This window comes from Symsagittifera roscoffensis, chromosome 4, assembly GCF_963678635.1.
Source record: "Symsagittifera roscoffensis chromosome 4, txSymRosc1.1, whole genome shotgun sequence".
Lineage (NCBI taxonomy): Eukaryota > Metazoa > Xenacoelomorpha > Acoela > Convolutidae > Symsagittifera > Symsagittifera roscoffensis.
Genome location: NC_087065.1, coordinates 51,024,348 through 51,045,435, shown reverse-complemented (window position 1 = coordinate 51,045,435; position 21,088 = coordinate 51,024,348). Strand labels below are relative to the sequence as shown.

The 21,088-nt window shown below is 35.4% G+C and overlaps 1 protein-coding gene across 1 annotated transcript; it reads right to left on the bottom strand.

Moving 5' to 3' along the window:
- Positions 1 to 1,889: 1,889 nt before the first annotated feature.
- Positions 1,890 to 19,924, bottom strand: LOC134844132 (uncharacterized). The gene is made up of 7 exons (XM_063860648.1): positions 19,775 to 19,924; positions 19,101 to 19,392; positions 11,923 to 12,184; positions 11,556 to 11,713; positions 11,054 to 11,184; positions 6,044 to 6,202; positions 1,890 to 2,468 (listed from the first exon to the last, which is right to left on the bottom strand). Exons 1-7 carry the CDS (start codon positions 19,810 to 19,812, stop codon positions 2,159 to 2,161), a joined length of 1,350 nt encoding a protein of 449 aa, XP_063716718.1. The 5' UTR covers positions 19,813 to 19,924; the 3' UTR covers positions 1,890 to 2,158.
- Between the last annotated feature and the right edge of the window lie 1,164 nt (positions 19,925 to 21,088).

Genomic DNA, 21,088 nt, shown 5'->3' with positions numbered 1-21,088 from the left:
CGTTACGAAATTCGAAACAACAAGGCTGCTCGTATCAGGCCGCTTCCATGATTTTTCCAACTGCCCATTAATTGGTCTTGAATCGTTTTTGTTTCACAAATATTGACAAACTGCAAAATTTACCTGATCAAAGTGTTATTTCTTGAGTCGTTTTTTGGAATCAATAAGATCAATTAGCTTGGTTCAATTCAACGGAACGATTGAAAGTCCGTAAAATTGTCATGCATAAATGCTTTGCGTATTGAATCAATCTATCAAACTATTATTCCGGCCAGCAAAGCCACCTTTTAGTCTACAGAAGGCATACTCGCTTGGCAATCCCAAGATTTTCCGATCGATGCCCATATGCAGTCAACTTTTCCAAAATTGGTCTGAATAAAAACAAGATTGCTCGCATATCAAGGAAAAGCGCTGAATGTTCCGACTGCCTCTAAAATCATATCAAAAAGTTTTTCGAAAAAAAAAATAATGAAAACCTATAAGTTTTGGAGAAAATCAAGTGCAAAATGTGAAATTCTGAGTCCATCAAAATGAACACCACTATTAGCTAGCCTCATTTCAATATGGAGCAAATTTGGTGGGCTGAATAATTCGTCACGCACAAATAATTCGCGTTACGCTCTCGACATTTTTCTAATAATTTCTTCAAAGCGCGCGTTATTTAGTCCAGAACATGGCCAATTTGCCAGTTTTGGCCAAGTTCTGGACCCCCAGAACTTTACAAAAAATATTTGCAGGCAAAATATTATTTCAAATTTGAATTCATGCAGTCGATATCTTCATTATGTTAAAAGTTGGCGAAAATTGACTGAAAAAAAAATCACACCGGCATAAATAGTCCTTTTTTTTCGAACAGAAACCACCCCGAGCATAAATATTCATCGCCTGCTTCGAAAGTCGGAATAATAAAAGTACAACACTTAAAATCTTTGGAGATTTGAAAGTTTACGGAAGAAAGCTATATCATCGTGGATCGTGAAAAGTTAGTCGTTAATTTCCCATTATCGGAGATAGTCGTATAGTTTTCATGCGTTTAAAATGAATAAAATGTATGGGCAGCAATATATGTGAATTGCCCGTTTTTGTAGCTTCTCCTGGGTGAGGTTGTTATTGAAATTGAAAAAAAAATTCCATCATTTTGCTTGGCCCAATTTAATATTAATTGGGAACTGTTCACCCAGTTTTCATCATGAGGGTGGATATAACCAAAAAGACCATGCCTCCAAACTAAGGGTCTGAAAAATTGATACATTCAGAAACAATTGCATCCATGAAACTCGTTTGTGAACAATTGCATCCATGAAATGACTTGTTTCATTAACTAAAAAAACTAAAGCTTACGCACTTAAGAAATTAAATTCAAAAGTAAACAAGGGTAACCGGTTACTGTGCAAGTAGCAGAGAATGTTCCGACCATAGTCTTTAGAAAATTAGGGTTCAGAAAGTTTTTTTCCAAATTAAAGTAGATCTTTCTGCTTGGTGTGATTTGACGTAAAAATATAATTTAGACATATTAGACTGTCAAAAAATATAGGCAAATTGGGCAAAAAATTTTGTAGAAAATTGACTAGAAAAACTTAAAAAATCATAATTTTTTTTTTAATTTTTGAAGTTTTTGGTTCCCAAAGTGAAGCTAGAAAACTCTGAAACTAGTTTTTTTTGCTTAAAACTATGTTTTAAGGACTTAAATTAGGCTTAAATTGGGCATTTCAGCTGTTGTAATAAGCCTGCTCGCTTGCTTTATTCGCTCGACTAATTGAGACGAAAAATCAAAAATTTCAAACTGGTTTTTCTCAACACTAAAAAAAATTGAGATTTTTCTAATGTGGTTCGAATCACGACTGAAAGAGCTGTAATATGATAGATCACTCAACCCAGTCCGATGATTATTTGTGGTACCTAGTTTTGCATAGAAAACAAAAAGAAAAAAAACTAAAACGCACCCGAATACAAAGTTCCTCCCCATTTTCAATGGTCGGAACAAAAAAACAAACGAGCGAGTAAGAGAAAGATGCAACTCTTAATCAAATCAAGCTTTGAAGTTCCAATAGGGAAATTTCAGTTTTTCGCGTAGCAGTAGAATGCGGTTATGCTTCCGAGCAAGATGAATTTGTGTTTGACTAGGCAAGTTTTTCCCATAACTGTTAACTAAAATGTTCTACAAGGGTACAGATCTCAAGGTGGCGCTGCTGATTCTGCTTGATGTCGATACTTCCGATGCCCTCTGGCTGGACTTTCTCGAACTAGTGGCACTCGGAGAAGCGGCAGCCGATGTCTTCCTGGGCCTAGTATTGCTGCCAAATGTCGCAGACGACCTATTAGAAACTCTTTTTGCTTTCGGAATACTTTTCAATTGGCCAATTTGTCTTTGAAGAAACATGTTTTCCCTTTCCAGTTTGTACAAAACTGCGTCGAGATGGGAGTTCGAATCCCGCTCAGCTCTCAACTGCATCTGACTGGCAAAGTCTCTAAAAAGATAAATCTTAGAGTTTCTAACTCGAGCAGTTGACAGAAGTTCGAAATTCTGAAAATGGGGTTAAAATATTAGTGCGATTCTGCGGGTAAATGAAAACAATAGAACTCTGTATAATTAACATCACAATGGAAACATGTGATGTTAATTTGTTCCATGGATATTCAATATAATAACTGCTGCCTAAGTATCTACAATTTATTTAGAATTAACAGCGCATGAAAGTAAAGAAAAAAGGAACAGCTCGAATAGCACAAAATTCGACTGGCAGAAAAGCTTGATAACAGAAAAGCGTGCAGTGCTGAAGAATTTTCAACCAAAATTTTGCAACAAAAAGTCATCACGGGGTCACTAAGCTGTGCTCTCAAAATGGGCACTCTTTGGTGCGTTTTTCTCTCTGGTCTCTGCGTTCATCCCTTGAAACATGAAAATTTCAAAGTAAAAAAACCACGAGTCAAGTTATCCCGGAGTCCACAGACAAATGGTTATAATGTAATTTCTGTCGGCTTATTTATTGTTCCGACTTTCGATACGAAAGTAACGGAATATGTGTGCTCGGGGTGGTTTTTTTTTCTTTAGACAAATTTCGACTTTTTAACTAGCCATTTTTGACGGAATTTTTTTTTTATATCATTCAAAAGGTATTGTTCTCCTGAGCTCAAATTTGAAAAGATATTTCACCTGTGATCATTTTTCGTAAAGTTATGGCGGTTTAAAGATTGCCATTTTGGCCAAATTGGGACAATTAACGCGCGATATATTTCGCGCTATTAATGCGTGAGCGGAGAATTAATTCGTCTTAAAATCGTTCCAAATTGGTTGAAAGAAGCTTATTTGCCATAATTGATTTGTTACAAGGAGTGAAATCTATCCTTTTGTACTTTATATGGCGTGTGGTGAGATGATTTTCATAAAAAATTTCAAATTTTAGAAAAAAAATTTTTAGTTTTATTTTTTTTCACATTTTATTTTTTAATGTTTTTACTTCGAAACTAGTTTTCCTCGCTTAAAACCAAGTTTTAAGGAATTAAATTAGGCTTAAATTGGGCATTTCAGCTTTTGTAATAAGCCTGCTCGCTTGCTTTAATCGCTCGAATTGAGACGAAAAATCGAAAATTTCAAACCGGTTTTTCTCCCGGAGTCCACAGACAAATGGTTATAATGTAATTTCTGTCGGCTCATTTATTGTTCCGACTTTCGATACGAAAGTAACGGAATATTTGTGCTCGGGGTGGTTTTTTTTTCTTTAGACAAATTTCGACTTTTTAACTAGCCATTTTTGACGGAATTTTTTTTATATCATTCAAAAGGTATTGTTCTCCTGAGCTCAAATTTGAAAAGATATTTCACCTGTGATCATTTTTCGTAAAGTTATGGGGGTTATAGATTGCCATTTTGGCCAAAATGGGACAATTAACGCGCGATATATTTCGCGCTATTAATGCGTGAGCGGAGAATTAATCCGTCTTAAAATCGTTCCAAATTGGTTGAAAGAAGCTTATTTGCCATAATTTATTTGTTACAAGGAGTGAAATCTATCCTTTTGTACTTTATATGGCGTGTGGTGAGATGATTTTCATAAAAAATTTCAAATTTCAGAAAAAAAAATATTTAGTTTTATTTTTTTTTCACATTTTATTTTTTAATGTTATTACTTCTCCATAAAACTTTAAAAGGCAGTCGGAACATTCAGGGCTTCGCCCTGATACGAGCAGTATTTTTTGTTTTTTCGTTGGACCGAGCAATTTTTGCAAATGTAAAGTGTTGAGAATTCTTTTCGCTCTTGTCAGCGGATTCCTCTTCTTGCTATTGAATTCCGCAAGCATACAAGCGATTTGCATGTAAAGCTTAAAACATAGAGCCACCTCAAGCGTAAACAAATAAGCGTTACGGATATCATGAAAAACGAAATGGGAAGTTATAATCATACCCCTCCGAGAAAATACTTTATTTCTTACCTGAAATACTTTATATCTAATCTAAAATTCTGGTCAGAAATTTTTTATGAAATGATTATAAAGCAGTGATTTTATGAAAAATTTTCATAGCTCAACTCATTTTTCATCAGAAATTAGCTAAATCTAGGCTATTTCTAGCTTGAAAAAACTCCTAGTGGGGCTCGAACCCCCGACCTTGACTTTGCCTGGCGGTTGTGAAGATGAAGATTAATAGTTTCAGCTAACTAATGCAAAGTAATACATGTTATAACAAGTGCTAATTTGCATTGTATTGCTACTGTTTATGTGTATACTTGATTACTTGAAGCATTTTATCTCGTTGCGGCTGTGCAGTGAAATGCTTTCTATGGTTTTTTTAATCCAGAAACTGATTATTTCTAAACTAAAAAACAAATAGATCATTTCTGCGCAGAAAATACGAGGAAACTTGGCTCTAGAAAAACAGCCTCTATTGGGAACGGGTAAAACTTTTGTTTGTGAAACCCAACGATAGATCCTGAAACTTTGTTTGTCTCAAATCTATCTAATTCTTCAAATCACTGAACTACTATAATTCTCCATATTTTGTTAGCATTTGCAATGAACAAACTCGAATTCCAGGCGTGTTTTGCTTGTTTTGTATTTAAATTGGGGATGCAGACAATTAGCTAGTTATTTCAATATTCCAAAAGAAATCGAGATACGACTGTATCTTATGGATTTAAACCTTAATTGCTGGGGCGATGTTTATCCTAATGGCTGATATGGTGACTTTTTATCTAATTGCTTATTGTGATTTTCATCTTAACTGCTTGAATAACATGAATAACACACCTGTTAACAAAGTTTAATGTTCAAACGATACAAAAAAGTAACTACGTGTTACTTGATTCCTCAACGCGATTGACAAAAAGGATCATTCGTGCAACCCCCACCCTATTTGATCTACCGGAGAATGCTCTCCCCAAGCATGTATTAATTCTCGAAAATAATAATGTACAAAAAACGCATTTCATTCAAACGCGAAAAAAAATATATACATTTTTTATGCGGGATTACATTTTGATGTTGTTAATTACACAGAAGAACGTTTTAATTTAATTATTTTTTGTAATACGGGTTAATTTAGAACAAATCTAGGCTATCTTCTAAATAAGGTTATGAAAAATCCATATTTTTGTTTGATAGTCAAGAAATGTGGTTTTTACTGCATAAAACCCAAAATTTTTGCTTAAAAACATTTTGGGCGAGCTTTTGGAGATTCAGCCGTTCTAGAAGTTTGTTGGGATGTGTAAAAGGCTTCGTGTGATACAGTTTTCTCAACTATTAACAATGTAATTTCAGCGTAATTCTTGATTAATTAAAAAAAGCAAAACTGATCCATTTTTGGGGTAAATTTTAGGCTGAGAATTTTGGAAAAAAATTGCACCCTATTAATTCTGGTGAAATTCTAAGCAACTTTCAAGCTCTTCGCTTTTTGTCTGATCTTAACACAATTTGAGAAAAATGCGTTTGAAATTTTAAAATTTTTCGTTTTGTCCGGTAAGGTTGTTAAGGTGCTTTAAGGTATTTCTTATGTTGAATTTTCCTTAACTTTTTTAGTTGTAGTGAATTGTTTATGTGAATGACTCACGCTCCACCATGCACTGGTTTGTTCATCTGGCGACTGGAGTCTGCAGTGACGTCATCCATCAGTCTCCTCTGTCTGTTGAGAGTGTTGTGCAGTCTCACGTGTGTGTTCTTCAGGGCACAGAGGTCATTGTCCGCCACACTCAGCCTACTGATGGAGTATCTAGAGTTGAACAGAACATAACAGGAAGAGAGAAGGGAACAATGCCCCCAACATCACTTTTGGGAGAGTTAGACTGGAGCATGCAGACCCAAACACAATATGCTCCTCCAGAAAAAAGTGGTCCAGGACACTGCAGTAATGATATGATATTTACACTGTTTGACGTTCACAATTTTGTTCGTTGTTTCCAAAACTGATCCCTTGAACAGACTCGGTCACAAACGAACACGCGTGCAGAAAATCCCATTCCCCCTAAGTGATTTCTGCTATTCAACTAATTCGAACGAATAAAACCCAATTTTGAATCAAAACCTATTTAAATGGTTAAATCGAATTTAAATTGGAGTTACCTTCAAAAATTAAGATAAGTTTTGCTGAGTTTATGTCATTGTTAAAATTATTTAAAATGGTTAAATAGAAAAAAAAACAGAGCGGAGATTTATATAAAGACTAATGAAAATTGGTGTGTCATCAGTTCTTACAGTGGTCTTTTTAATAAAACTTTAACGAACGCTATTTTCTAAAATAAATTTGGTTTCCTGAACACACAAGTCTTCCCGGGTGTTCTCGGAATACAATCTTCCAAGGATTCACTTTGCCAGATTCTTGCATGGTTTGCATTCCATTTGCAAGAAATAAGCAAGATTTTGGATTACGAAGTTATTAGGAAAAATTTTTTTGCTGTTTTTTGTATGTTCAGTGCTTTTTGAAGTTTCTGCTGGTCTCTAGGAGACACTCAGCAAAATCTCACAGCGGAGAATGCTTGATTATGTTTCCCCTAAGACGAAGGAAACATGAGAAACTAGCACGACCGCATGCAAAATCAATATTTTTGAAGGTAAGTACTTCATTTTTGAGAAAAAAGGAATTGAATGCAATTTTCCTCACAAATAAACAAGGATAGCCGGTTTTTCTGCAATAAGCAGAGAGTGTTCCCACGATAGTCTTTAAAAAACAAACAAAAAAATGTTTTTCAAATTTGTGTAATATTTTCTTGATTTTGTGACAAAAGGATCTAACCAAAATCTAGATATTAGGCACATATTATACAGTCATAATAAAATATGCAAATTGAAAAACATTTTTCGATAAAAAATGACGGGAAAAACAAAAAAAACTTTAAAAGCTTACAAAAAAAATAAAAATTATTCTCAAAAATTAATTTGCTGAAATTTCTGGCATTTTTGACGATTTTGAATCGTAAAATTGCATCAAACTCTCAAAAGACGATTTTGCTTGGTTAGAAATAACATTTGGGAAAAATAAACTATTGTATATGAGCTAATTTAAGCATAATTAAGCGTGCTCGCTCGCTTTATTCGCTCGCTTTATTCACTCGAAATTATTCAATTGGACAAAAAATCAAAAATTTCAAACCTTTTCTTTCGACACTGAAAAAAAATTTTTGTAACTTTTTATGTCGTTCGATTCACAATTGAAAGGGAGCTAAAACTATATATATCTCGACCCCTTCCGATGGTTGTTTGTGGCACCTGATTAATGGTGAAAAACACCCGAATACAAAATTCTTCCAGATTTTTCAAATGGTCGGAACAAAACAATATTCAAAAGATCTTTTGTAGATTTTGGAACTGAGCCCTAGCCCTCGCAGTTTGAATACACCCTAAAATGAGCGGTAAGGCTTCTGTATGGAGGAGTTTTACCTCAATCAATTTAGTTTCTTGTCAGTTATTATACCTAATTTGATTTTGGGTGATCAATTTAGTTTCTTGTCAGTTATTATACCTAACTTGACTTTGATGGCAGTAAATTGTGTTAATTTTCAGGGGCAGAGTTAGGAGAAGGAGACTGGGTGGGACGCCCTCTTTCTTAAATATTCGACCCACTGACGACCCAAAGGTTCCCCCCTCTGTATTTTTTGAAATCTCCATTTTAGGCTGACGGACCCTAAATTTTTTCTAAAGTGCAATTTTTTTTGTCAAAATTTTAGAAAACGTGCCTAAAAACGCCCTTTTTGGTCATTTTTTTTTCAAAATTTTGCAGGGTATTTTTTAGTGAATTGCGAAAGCTCGAAATCAATTTGGAGGGCCTAAAAAAGGTTGAGAAAATTTTTGAAAATTTACTTGACAATCCGCCCCCTCGAAAAAATCATAGATCCACCCCTGTTCATTTTAACTAAAAATCCATAACTATGTGTTTATATTCTGAAGCATGCATACCAAAAAAAAATGTCATTTTTTTTTGCAAATCGCAAAGAGACAGCTTTCAATTAATAACTGATAACATTGGTTTTCAAAACATAAGTTGTTTCGCTGCTCCCACTTTTAAAAAAAACAACACAGATCATCTGTTCTTGATAGAAAAAAATTATCAGGCTCATCGTTTTTAAAATAGATTTTAACAAATTGTTATACTATTTAAAGAATATTGATACTTTGAGCTCAAAGTTAAAAAGAACATGTCATTTTCTCATTTGATACTGTTTTTTTTGATATAGCTAAACGAACTTTCATAATGTAGTTCGACCAGTTTGTTATATCAAGCTATGTATCAACTATACCAACTATGTATATCAAGCTAAGGGTTAGATATGCAAGTGGGTGTCCCCGCCTAACAGGTATAGGTTCGAGGCTTAGTCACTTTACGCATTTATTGCGCTCTAAGGGAGAGTTTTAAAATCAATATTCAAAGTTTTCAAAAAAATAACCCTGAGTTTTCATTCAAAAAATACAATGATTTGAAAATGATGTTAAAAAGTGGATTGCCCTTCAGAAGCAGAATTAGTTATGAAATGATACAATTTAAAATGTCAACATTTTTCGAAGTTATCTCATCAAAATCAGCTCAACTCATTTCAATTGCTTTGATATTTCCTGGAAATTAAAACGACAGCATTTCAGCATTTATAATTGTTCCGACCGATTGAAAACGTGATAGAACTTTGTATTCGTCTGTGATTCAGTTTTTTTCCTTTCTTTTTTTTGGTTTTCCACGCAAAATTAGGTACCAACAAAAATCATCAGAGTGGTTCAATATCATATTAGAGCCCTTTCAGTCGTGATCCAAAAGGCATTTAAAAACCCAAGTCGCGAAAAATTGGGTGGATTTTTTGATTGTTGGTTGAATTTCGAGCTAATACGATCAAATTTCAGGCTAACAAAAGCTTATTTAAGCCGTGAAAACTTAATTTTACGCAAGTATTTTTATTTTTGAGTTTTAATAACGCTAATTTGAGAATCAAAGTCTTCAAAAATTTGAATTTTTTTAATGATTTTTTTAAAATCTTCTTCCTTCAAACATTGTTGTCCAGTTTGCTCGTTTTAGTAGGACTGTCAAACACGCCTAAATTATAGTTTTTGTTCAGATTCTTTTATGACACCACACAGGTTATCAAACCGGCTATCTTTGTTTGTAATTTAAATTGGCTAAACTTTTTGCAAAACAGAGAAACATTTATATTATAAAACACAAATTGAAATATGTCGTTTTTGTCAAAAGCTACATCAATCACCTTGCATGGCAATCGGAAAAGAGGAGGAATTGCCCTAATCAAATGCCGTATCAAACATACTCTATGATATGGCACTCGAAAATTGAGGTACTCAAACAAATATGTACAGTTTTGCTTAGAAAATGTAATCAGGTTTAGTGAAAAATTAATATCCTAAAATGATTTACAAAATGATTTGTTCAGTTTTTTTCGCCTAAAATGAGGTATCATAAATTTTTATCCAAAAGGGGAAAATAGAGATTTGACCCAATCATACTATGCGGTATTTGGAAAATTTAACAATTACAAGTCGCTCTGCTTAATTAATATAATCAACTTTGGTGATAACATTTAATCCTAAAATACTTTACAAATGTTTTTTTTTTAAATTTTTCTACCCACAATGAGGGACCACAAATTATTATCCGATTTATTTCAGTCGTTTTTCCTAATAAAACTGTCTCAGTCGTGATTGAAACGGTTATATACAATTTTCAAAAAAAATCTCAGTGTCGTGGAAAAAAACCGTTTTCAACTTTTTGCTTTTTAGCTTTCTTCGCACAACATGTCAAACAAAATTCTTCACACAACAATGTCGTTGTATTTTTTGAGGTACTTGAACAACAGCGGTTTTCTGTTCTTATTTTCTCTGCTGTTCCGCTGTGAACGTTTTTTTTTTTGATTTTTTTTGGCTTTCAAAAGGTGTTTTATGCTTACAGTTGGTCATAACAAACTTTTTTGTGCTCATGCGATTTGCAGAAAATCTATGAAAAGCTATCCCGCCTGTTTTTGCTTAGTTTCCGTTTTCCCCCATATTCCAGATAGTTATTATGTCAAGCGAAGCTTTTTTGCTTTTTTGCGACTCAATGTCTTTTTTTGTGTTTTGAATTTTCACGTGGTACCACTATTGCAGCTGAATTTTGTCAGGTTGTGGTTGACCTGGAGCAATAGGTCAAGTGAGAGCCCTTCCTCACACACTATCAATGTCATTCAAGAGCCTCATTAAAGAGAGAGCTTCTGATTTGGTAAATAGCGTGCTTGATCTAACGAGATTGATATATCATTCCACACTGCCTTCAGTCGTGATAGGAGCAGTAAATATTTCAAAACAAATTCGAATCATGTCAAGAAAAATTGATATGAATGATTTTTTGCGTGCAGTTAATTCTCTATCGCGAGTCAAAGCTCAAAGATACCAAAATATAGGTGCTTGGGGTAATTTAAGCGATCAAAACTATTTCACACAACTTAAGTGTTTAACTCTTAGTCAAACTTTTATTCCTCCTCTGATAAAAAACTTCCTTGAAAACTTTTAAAACTTCCAAAATTTTCTCATTCAAAAAATCTAAAAAGTACCGGTGTTTGTATAATTTGAACATGATTAAACTATAAAAACAAACCTGGTTTCCTCCAACTCCTGCGTAGTTTGTTCAATCTTATGCGCCAGCTTAGAACACTTTTCGTTTTTTGACTTGAGGCATTCAACCAATTGCACGTTGTCATTGGCAGCTTCAAAGTATCTGTCTCGTTTCTAGTATCAAAATAAGGGGTCATTTTTACAAAGAGTGAACTAGTAAAAAAATATCCTACTTCGGTCGTGGTACTCTGAAAATCAATCGTGTCATAGTCTGAAAAATAATCGTAGCAGCCCGACGAAACTTAAAATTACGAGTGATCTTTCTAAAACAACGCAGATTATCTTCAAAAAAAAACAACCGCAGTTGTTAGCAAATCATCTTTGAAACAAAAAATAGTTAATTGTCTTTCAAACAAAAAAATATAAAACTAGAATTTTAAAGTGCTCTCTTGTTTTTGTGCTATAGGCTGTCAAAAGTATCAGAAATTGGAAATGTGAATCATTCGCTTGCCTCCCCTCCAAATCCCTCGCATGTTTTTGTTTACCTGGTCTGTGAACTGTTTCACTGCTTTCTTCTGCTCCTCTGCCTGCTCCTGCATCTTGTCTCTTTCGGCCAACTTGACAGTCATCTCTCTGATCAGCTCTGTCGTTTTTCGCACCTCGTACTCAATGTTGTCCATATCAATAGCTGTTGTCGTCATGTCTGCAACAGCAAAGCTGTTATATTTCCCTGCTACTAAGAATCAACGCATACCGAGTGACGGAAGAGGGGGAGGAAAGGAGTGTACACGACTTTTCTTGCAACTATAGGAGAATTTTTCCAATTATTTCGAGTTTTTTTTGTTTTGTCCGGATGGTTAAAACCAGCACCGAATTGATCTCACTAAATTTAAAGAGTACAATTGATTTTACCTTTTTTCTCGCTGACATTATCAAGATGAGTCCCGTCCACTGCTTCTGATCCTCCTCCGACAGTGATCGGAGCCTTCGACTCATTGCGTTGACTGTGGGGGTGTGAAGTTGGGATTGGAGCAGAGGAAAAAGCACTTTTGCTTCTCATTGTGCTAATGGTGGCTGTTGTCGTGGTGTCTGAGTAGGACTTCGGCTGCTGTTGTTGTTGTTGTTCGAACTTGCTCACGATGGTATTGATCTTTCGCTGTGCTATGTCGTCCGCCTTTAGTTCAACAGCCTTTCATTTATAAACAACTCAATTGATTCAACTTAATTTATAAACATTCAATTGCTCAATGGTTCTAAAATGCTTTGTACTGCTATCAAAAAAATCAGATGAGTTTAACTTTAGAAACTGAAAAACATTCTTTTTGGATATTTTTTTGAAAAAAGATTCCTGGTTTTAAGTTTCAATTTGCATTCAACAAACTGAAACCCTTCTTGAACTTGTTCACTGGTAACTGCTGCATGGGTTCATTTGAGTTTCTTTGGTCTAAAAAGTATCCATCATGATCCACAGGTGTTACATACTCTCTGAGCACATGCCACAATCACTAGAGTCATCACTCATGACGTAAACAGGTACAAGAAAGGATAATGGAACGGTTAAACTGGCCCAGTGAGCTTCAAGGCCAAAATGAGTTTCTGGATAGTGATTATGGACAAAAGGGTTTTCCTGTATTTCATAAAATAAGTGATCAGCAGTATAGTCACTCACTGAAAGCACCACGAATGCTTAATTCAACTGTTCGACTGGGCTTACATTAAAACGTATCAGGACAGAAGAACAGCAACTGCAATTGTCAAAAATTGCGTAGCAAGGAACCGCTTGGTTGTTGTTGAATAAAGTTATGGGCACAAACTGGAGTTGGTTTTTGAAACCGGACTTTGTATTCACTTGGTTTTCCAAATTGATAATGTTGTTTGTCTGAGTATACCGCTGCGATGTTTTAATCTGATTCCTATGTATATTAGAGTGGTGTTTTCCCCCGCAGTTGTCTATGATACAACGTCTTGAAGACGTACAGTCAGTTGACCCATGGTTACCCAGGCAGTTGAAGCACAATTGTTTGTCCTTCACTTATTGAGTTTTTGTTGCGTAGTCAGCTTTACAAAAGCTGAACAGTGTCCATTGACATGGTCTTAACTGTCCAGTGGACATAATCATTTCAATTTACCTTGGTCATTCTTGAAGTTATCGTTTTTTTTGGTATGCTGGCTGTTACGCATGGTTACGAAAGATTTTTTTTGTTGGTTGTTTTTCCAATCTTTGTTTACCGTAAAAGGGCGTAGTGCATCGGTAAAATGTCTATGTTCTCGCAAGCTGTACAGTAGTTAGTAAGCCTGTCCGTGAGGTTTTTGAATGTAGCATAGTCCATCCCATTATGTACGCAGTATTCTTCCCACTTGAAAAAGGCTGCTGGAGGAAACTTAGAGCGAGCAAGTCGAGTAAGATTACTCGAGTTCAAGTCGGAAGAGTAGTTATTTAGTTCGGAATTGTGCACCAGCTTACGTAGAAAAGCAGCGAACCTAACGAAGGTTTAAGGTGATTAACATGCAGTTGCTCAAAATTTTCCAAGTCCCTAGTATAAGCTGCAACAACGAAATTAGGGTTGCCACATCTGCGAGTTAGCTCCTCTATTGTTTGAACAAACTGAGAAGAATTCGTGCCGTAGCTCTCCACAACGTTTTTTGCTTTACCTTAACACAGGGACTGCTTTACCTTAACACCTCAAACCTATAATTCCATTCTAATGTTTTACCGTCTAAGTTTGGGAGCTTAATATCAGGAAAATTGAAACCGTATAGACTGCAATCAAAAGTGTTGTTGATCTTGTTCTGATCAGATGAACGGAGGCCGTGATTGACTGGAGTCACGAATCTTGAACACGGTCCATCCGTAGGGTGCACGTTGAGACCATTAGCACCAGTCTATGGCTGTTGTAGTGATCATATCCAGGGAACTTTGGGTTCTCATAGAACCAATTCGATCGTATATATCATCACATTGTCGTCAATGTGATGGCCATGGAAACTGTTGCAAAGATCTCGAGATATCTGAAGTGGTGTATACTCCTTGAGAATTGTAGTCGTAGCGGGTTGGCTGGCAAAACGCAAACGGGTTAGATGGTACCGTTGTTGTAGTAGTATCAAAACTAATGGCTGCGGTAGAAACGTTGTACGTGTTGTAACAAGCTGTAGTGGAAGTTCGCACGGGAAGACTACTGTTGGTGGGGATCGTATGTGAAGATAGTTGCAGAGTAGAGAGACTGGGGGAGTCATCTATCTGTATCGCGTTTTAGTGTTTTTTTGTATAATCGCACTTGTTTCATTTGCAAAAATTTGCGGCTTCGCAGTAAAAAGGCATCGCTAGAGGGCATGACGCTATATCGTCTGCAATTCTTCCAACTCTTGCAAAAGCTCGTTAGCCGTTATTTTAACATCCTCTAATTAGGTATGTTGCGCAATTTCGCTGCTTAGTTGTCGTTCAAGACTCTCAAGAGAAGTGTAGCGAAACGTTCATTTGCTTATGAGCGCTTGTTGTGAGATTTTTGAAGCCATCCTAAAGTAGTCAAAATGTTGTTGGAGTGGTATCATAAGGTTACCAGATATGTTATGAAATGGATAAAAATCGATTTAGGTATCAATTTTTTTGTAGACAAAAGATACGAACAATCCTGTTGGAACTACGAGCGTGCGTAACTCGTATAAAGATTTTAAAAGCTTTTGAGAAATATGAAATATCACGTACCTCAAGTATTAAGTACCAAGTACATTTGATAGTTTTTTAGCGGTGTAACTTAGCTGAGAATACAGTTTAACTTTTTGAATAAGTTGAGAATTTTTCTTAGACCTCACTGGTTCAAGTTTTTAATGGAAAACTTATGCTAGAGTCTTCTTATGTTTTTTCACAAGTTTCCAGAAATCTTTTGGTATGGTACGGTACAATGATTTCACTTTTTTTGGTTAAGAAAACTTTGGATATTGGGCTTGGGCTAACAGTTTTTTTAACCGGAAGTGATCTACTTTTGCACACCGAGGATTAACGACTAGTAAAGTAAATTACAATGAAAGCTATAAGTTTTAAAATACTGCTATAGATTAATTTTTCTATTTGCAACTATAGCACAATTATGGGTTTGAACAGTTCGAATACGATTTTCGAATTATTAGCACTCTCATGAATATTGAAAATGTAGCCAATTTTGTTTTGGAAATAGTTGTTTTTTAACAAAAAAGGACTGGCCTGATTGAAGGCGATAGTTACGGTAAACGAAAAAACGACACAATACAGTGTTGTCTATGAAAGCTTGTACCAGAATGAAAGTTCCATAAACATTTCCTAAAAGTCTATCTACCCTGATTTGCTGTGATCCTGACGCTGAGGGGGACAGCTGGGTTATCTCTGAGACTGGGGGGACTCCTGAGAGTGTCCTTGATGTAGACTTTGATGTTTCCTTTTGGAGGGGGGACCTCTTAGACTAGTATTTATCCTTTGTGTTAGGCTCTTGATGAGGCGAATGATGATGATGATGGTAGCCCCTGGGGGCATCAGAGACTGAGGTACCGTGTGAAGTTGGCCTCGGTATCTTTTGACAGTTTTTTGACGTATGACGCTTTTTGGTGTACGTATCCTCGTGGCGGCTCTTATATGATCAGCAATTGCTTTGGTCTAGCTGACTGCTCATAAACTTACAAAACTGCACGTTAACTCGAAATCATATCCAATTAGTGAAGAAAATCGATTATTTAAGAACGGTGTAACTTCGTTCTGTCTTTCAGAGAAAGTGAGGAAAACATAAGCTTGGGTTGGTTTCAATGAAAACCAGACCAATTTTTCGAAGCAAATTTGGCGATCGAATAGGCTGATCTCAGAATTGTGGACTGCCAAGCAAAAGAGCTGGCAACTATTCTCATGCAATTGGAATTGAGCGATTATCACTTTATTGTTTTTTTTGCAATTTTTTGATATGCCGTAAATTATCCTTCACTCATAGTTTTTCCAAATTGAATTGAGGCAAGTAAAGTTATCATATTATTTCGTCTCAAATTTGAGCACTTCAAATTTTTCATTGGTGGTCTAAATATTGTTGTTTAGCAAGGTTCTATTTCACAAAATCTAGTCGGAACCGGGCAATGTTTACGCCACTGAACGGCTGAGTTCTGGGACCGAAGTCTGCATGCGGCTAACGACTGTGTTTGCAAATCTGCGCAATGTTTGAAGAATTAAGCACTTATGATGGTCGAATCTCAAGCGCTCGCTCAGCTCTTTCTGATCAGCTGACCGCCTGTACTAAGTTGGCGAGACCAGAAAAAGGGGGCCGTTGTTCTATAGTGTTCCGTTACCGAAGGTAAAACTATGGATTGTAAGGTGGGTAGCTATACAGCTTGCTGCCCTTTAAAATCAAGTTGCTGGTTAGCTAGCTAGCATCTCAGCAATGCCCATTCATGGATAAAGTGAGACTGAGAAACACAGCAGTTTCGACATAACTATTTTATACCATCTAAAAGATATTGTTAATCAGAGTTCAATTTAAAAAAAAATACCTGTTATTATTTTCCACAAATTTATGATAATTAAAGCACAATATATTTTAAGCTATTAACGCTTAAGCGGCAATTCATTCGGCTCAAAAGTTGTTCCAAATTGAATTGAGTACTGCTAGTTGTTTTACATAATGCGCTTTTATATGTCAAAATTTATCTTTTTGTACTTTAAAAATTGATAACTCAAAAACAAACCAGATACTTTTATAGAATTTATCAACTTTGTTAGATTTTTTATCGATTTTTATTGGCGAATACATTTCCGTAGAAGTTCAGGGACATTCGAAAATTTCAGGGCTTTGCCTTGAAACGAGCACTGTTTTTTTTTTAAAAAAAGTCAACACTTCCAACCAATTTATCTCACCCCGACTTTTATCAAGGATGATGTGGATTTTTATCGTGGTTAATAAACTCTATGGTTACCCGCACTCAGTAAAAAGAGAAAATAATAGATTATAATGGATTTTTATTGTCAGTTTCCATGAATTTCAAAAGAAGAGATTATAATCGACTGAAAATGGATTATAATGTTACTATTTTTTGAAACAAAGAAGCCCATTATAATCGAATATAATCGATTATAATCGATTATTTTTTGAAAAAATGATATCTGAAGTTTTATTGAATTATAATCCATTTTAATCGATTATAATTCATTTTTATTCGAAAAAAAAAAACGTCATCGCTTCATTTCGTTTTTTTTTGTTTTGTTTTTTGTGCTGTTCAGTTGGTTTCTCTTCTTACTGTTTGCTGTTTACTGTTTACTTTCTTACTGTTTACTGCAAGAAGGACGGATTTAGGGGGGAGGGGGGGGGGGGCTTTTTTCAGGAATTCGACCTCCTGCCTGCCCAAACGGTTCTCCTTTTGTACTGCTTTGAGATATTCATGTTTGGTGACAAAATTTGTGGCCTTTGGCGCCAGTAAAAACTAATTTTGAGGTAAGCATGCGCCAAAAAACGCGGTTTTTGAAAAAAAAATCCAAAAAATGCTTAGAAAAACCGTTTTTGGCTTGTTTCTTCAAAAGTTTGCCTGCGGTGCACAAAACTTGGCCAAAACAGGGTCTTTTAAATGCTCTGGGAGAGCTCGGAAAATCAATTCGGTCGACCTAAAAAACGTCGATAAATTTTTGGAAGTTTTTTGAAAATCAGCCTCCACCCTTCGAGAAAGTCTCATATTCACCCCTGGTTTAATTATTGTTCCGACTTTCGTAACGAAAGTAACGAAATATTTGTGCTCGGGGTGGGTTTATTTTCTTCAGACAAAGTTCGACGTTTTAATTTGCCATTTTGACGGAACTTTTTTAAATATCATTCGAAAGCTATTGTTTTAACCTGAGCTTCAGTTTGAAAAGATATTTTAACTGTGATCATTTTTGTAAACTTATGGGGGTTTAAAGATTTCCATTTTGCTATAAACGCGTAGGCGAGATTTAATCCGTCTTAGAAATCGTTTTAAATTGGTTCAAGGAAGCTTATATGCCATATTTGATTTGTTAATAGGAGCAAAATCTATTTAAAATTGTTTTAATTTTATTTGATTAGGTTTAATTTTTTCATATTATTACTGCTTCATAGACCTTAAAAGGCAGTCGGAACATTCAGGATTTCGCCTTGATACGAGCAGTCTTGTTTCTTACTTCTTACTGGTATTTACCGAGTTTTCATGTAAAATAGCTAAATTATAATTCGTAATGTTTCATTTTTCTTGTAAAATAATATTGTGATAGAAAAAAGGATTATAATCTTTCATAATAGATTCATATAGATGATAAGAGATTATAAGACATTATAAGAGATTTTCGGAAAAATCATAATAAATTATAATTGATTATAATTTATCAAAGTGTCACCAAATATGTTATCATTATAATGTATTTTAAATCGCTTAAACATCTAAAATTGGCGCTTATGATTAATTATAATTTTGTTAAAAGTACGATTTTAATTATAGTATAATCAATTATTTTTTCTTTTTACTGAGTGCTGGTACGATAAAAGAATAGAAAGAGTGCATTTTAAGGCCTATGGAGCAGTATTAACATGAAAAAAAAATGAAATAAAACAAGACTGCTCGTATGAGGGCGAAGCCTTGAATGTATGAGGCCGACTGCCTTTTAAGGTCTTGGGAGCAGTAATAACATGGAAGACTTAAATGTAATAAAACAAAATTAAACTTTTTTCAAAAAGTTTGAGGTTTTTTTTGTGAAAACATCCCCCCACACGCCATATTAAGTACAAAGTGATAGAGTTTGCTCCTATTAACAAATCAATTATGGCATATAATCTTCCTTGTACCAATTTGGAACAATTTCTAAGACGGATTAAATCTCGCTTACGCGTTAATAGCGCGAATTATATCGCCCGTTAATTGTCCCAAATTGGCTAAAATGACCAAAATAGCAATCTTTGAACCCTCATAACTTTGAGAAAAATGATCACAAGTGAAATATCGTTTCGAAATTAAGCTCAGTACAACAATCGATGTACATGAGTCAATCACCGGAACTGAAACACCCCCCCCCCCCGCGCTGAGATCATTAATTCGCACCAATGTGGGTTCGCATATGTTCATAATGAAATGGCCTTCCTTACCAATTGGAAGGACACGTTAAGGTTGCTCCTGTTTCCCATGAAGCTTGCTTTGACCAGCGATGATTTGCGATAAGGGTTGTTGAATGACATATTCATTGATGACCTGCGCAGGGCGCCATTGAAGGTCTGGTTGCCTCTGCTGCTCACACCCTCAGTGGCTGCAGAGGGAGCCAGAGAAGAGCGCCTGTACCTGCCAGGGTCCGGGAGGGAGGAGGAGGAGAAGGGGAGGGGACTGGCGCTTGCAAAGTCTTCCTTCCCCCCTCGAAGCCCTGCCATCATTGTAGATTGAGTCCTGCAAGGTTTATCATTGTAATGATGACGTTAGATCAATATGTGTTATGATATATATTTAATATGATGTTATAGAGCGAGTGTCGAAGCCAATCAACCTGTTTCGCTATATTGAAAACCACGGAAAAAAAGAAGCTGCGATTAATTAGCACTGAATTGGCTCGGAAGTTATTTGAAATGGTGGTGCGTTATATACCAGGGGTGTTGGTGCGTTGCTCTTTTAATTTACTCATCGCTAATTTAACGATTGAATAGCTTCTACTTTTTGGATGACCAAGAATGAGCACACCGAAGATATAACAATGGGATCCAGATGCCAGATGGAATCCCAGCCATTCTCCTGATAATCTATATTTCGGCAACAGTGGGTTGATGAACACTACCTGATAGGAAAGATGATTTCATCTGAAGTCACCTGCATGAGTAAATGCGTGAATAAATGGCACCTTTGTAAAAAAAAAGATTAGCTGTATTATTTGGCCAGAGATATAATTAGACACAGAAAAAATATTGATACAAAAAATATGGTATAATCTCATGAATAAACACACAGTTTTGACTGTGCAAAAAGCAGCAAGCACATATTCAAGACGTAGCTATAAGTTTTATAAAGTTATTCAAATGTTTTTCTTCCATCTCAGATGAGATACTATAAATGATATCAAATATCAATTGTCTCGGGTAAGAAATTCTTTGTAAATTTGTATATACAAATCGAACATGTAAAAGCTGCCAATCCAGATTCGGATATTTTGTTCAACATTTTTTGCTAATAGTGTTCTACGAAAGCATAACAAACCAGGGTCGCAGTGCTCGTCATAAGTTTCGACTTTGTCGAAGAGAATTGCTTACACTCTGACCATTACAGCCAAACATAGCCATGTTTGAACCATCTCGACTAAAACTGAGTTAGTTTGACTTCCTTGACTAAAGAAAAAACAAGCACGACCATGTTCATTTCAGCTGAGAAAAGTTTCGACCAGCTGGACTCAAATTTGCCTCGTCTCAACTGTAACAACATTTTAACCGATAAAAAAAATCTGAAACAACCCGGGTCGAGGTGCTCGGTTTATAATTTGACTTTTTTAATCAAAAATTGGTATGTATCGACCGCCACGAACAAATTTTGGTAGTTTCAACTTTCTCGACCAAATTTCACTATGTTTCGACTTTTTCGACCAAATTTTGATTTGTTTCGACTTTCTCGACTTAAAAAAGTGTTTTTGCTCGACCCACTTCAGATGTGTTTCTACTTTTTCGACCAAATTTCTTTTACACGACATTTTGAAAAAGTTTATTTTGAGACTCTGGATAGATATGATTTGACTTTCTCGACCATAATTGGGTATGTTTCGATTGTCTCAATTTTCTTGACAAACAAAAAAATATTCTCGTTTTAATGTCGACTGTAGTTGCTCCAAAAAACTGTTTGACAGGATTTTTTGGTCTCTCACATCTACTTTAACCTTTCATTTCAAATTTTGTAGTTTTACATATCAATCAAATATTTCAGATAGTGAGAAAGTTTTACGCCTTTATAAAGTTTTTCCCTTTTTTGTAAATGTTTCATTGGTACAGACGTTTTGTGGAAACGGTACCAAAATTGTCAAAAAATTCTGCTGCACTTTTGTTTTGCCTATACTCGACCTATGCCTTGACTGTGCTCGAACTATGAATCGACTGGTCCCGAATCAGAT

What these genes read in the sequence shown, in the direction of transcription:
- LOC134844132 (XM_063860648.1), bottom strand. Translation starts at nt 19,812, where the DNA reads ATGCAGGTGACTTCAGATGAAATCATCTTTCCTATCAG. An exon ending in TAATGTCAGCGAGAAAAAAG is followed by an intron (nt 11,714 to 11,922) that starts GTAAAATCAATT and finishes TTGCTGTTGCAG; the next exon opens with ACATGACGACAACAGCTATT. An exon ending in AAACCAGTGCATGGTGGAGC is followed by an intron (nt 2,469 to 6,043) that starts GTGAGTCATTCA and finishes TTATCTTTTTAG; the next exon opens with AGACTTTGCCAGTCAGATGC.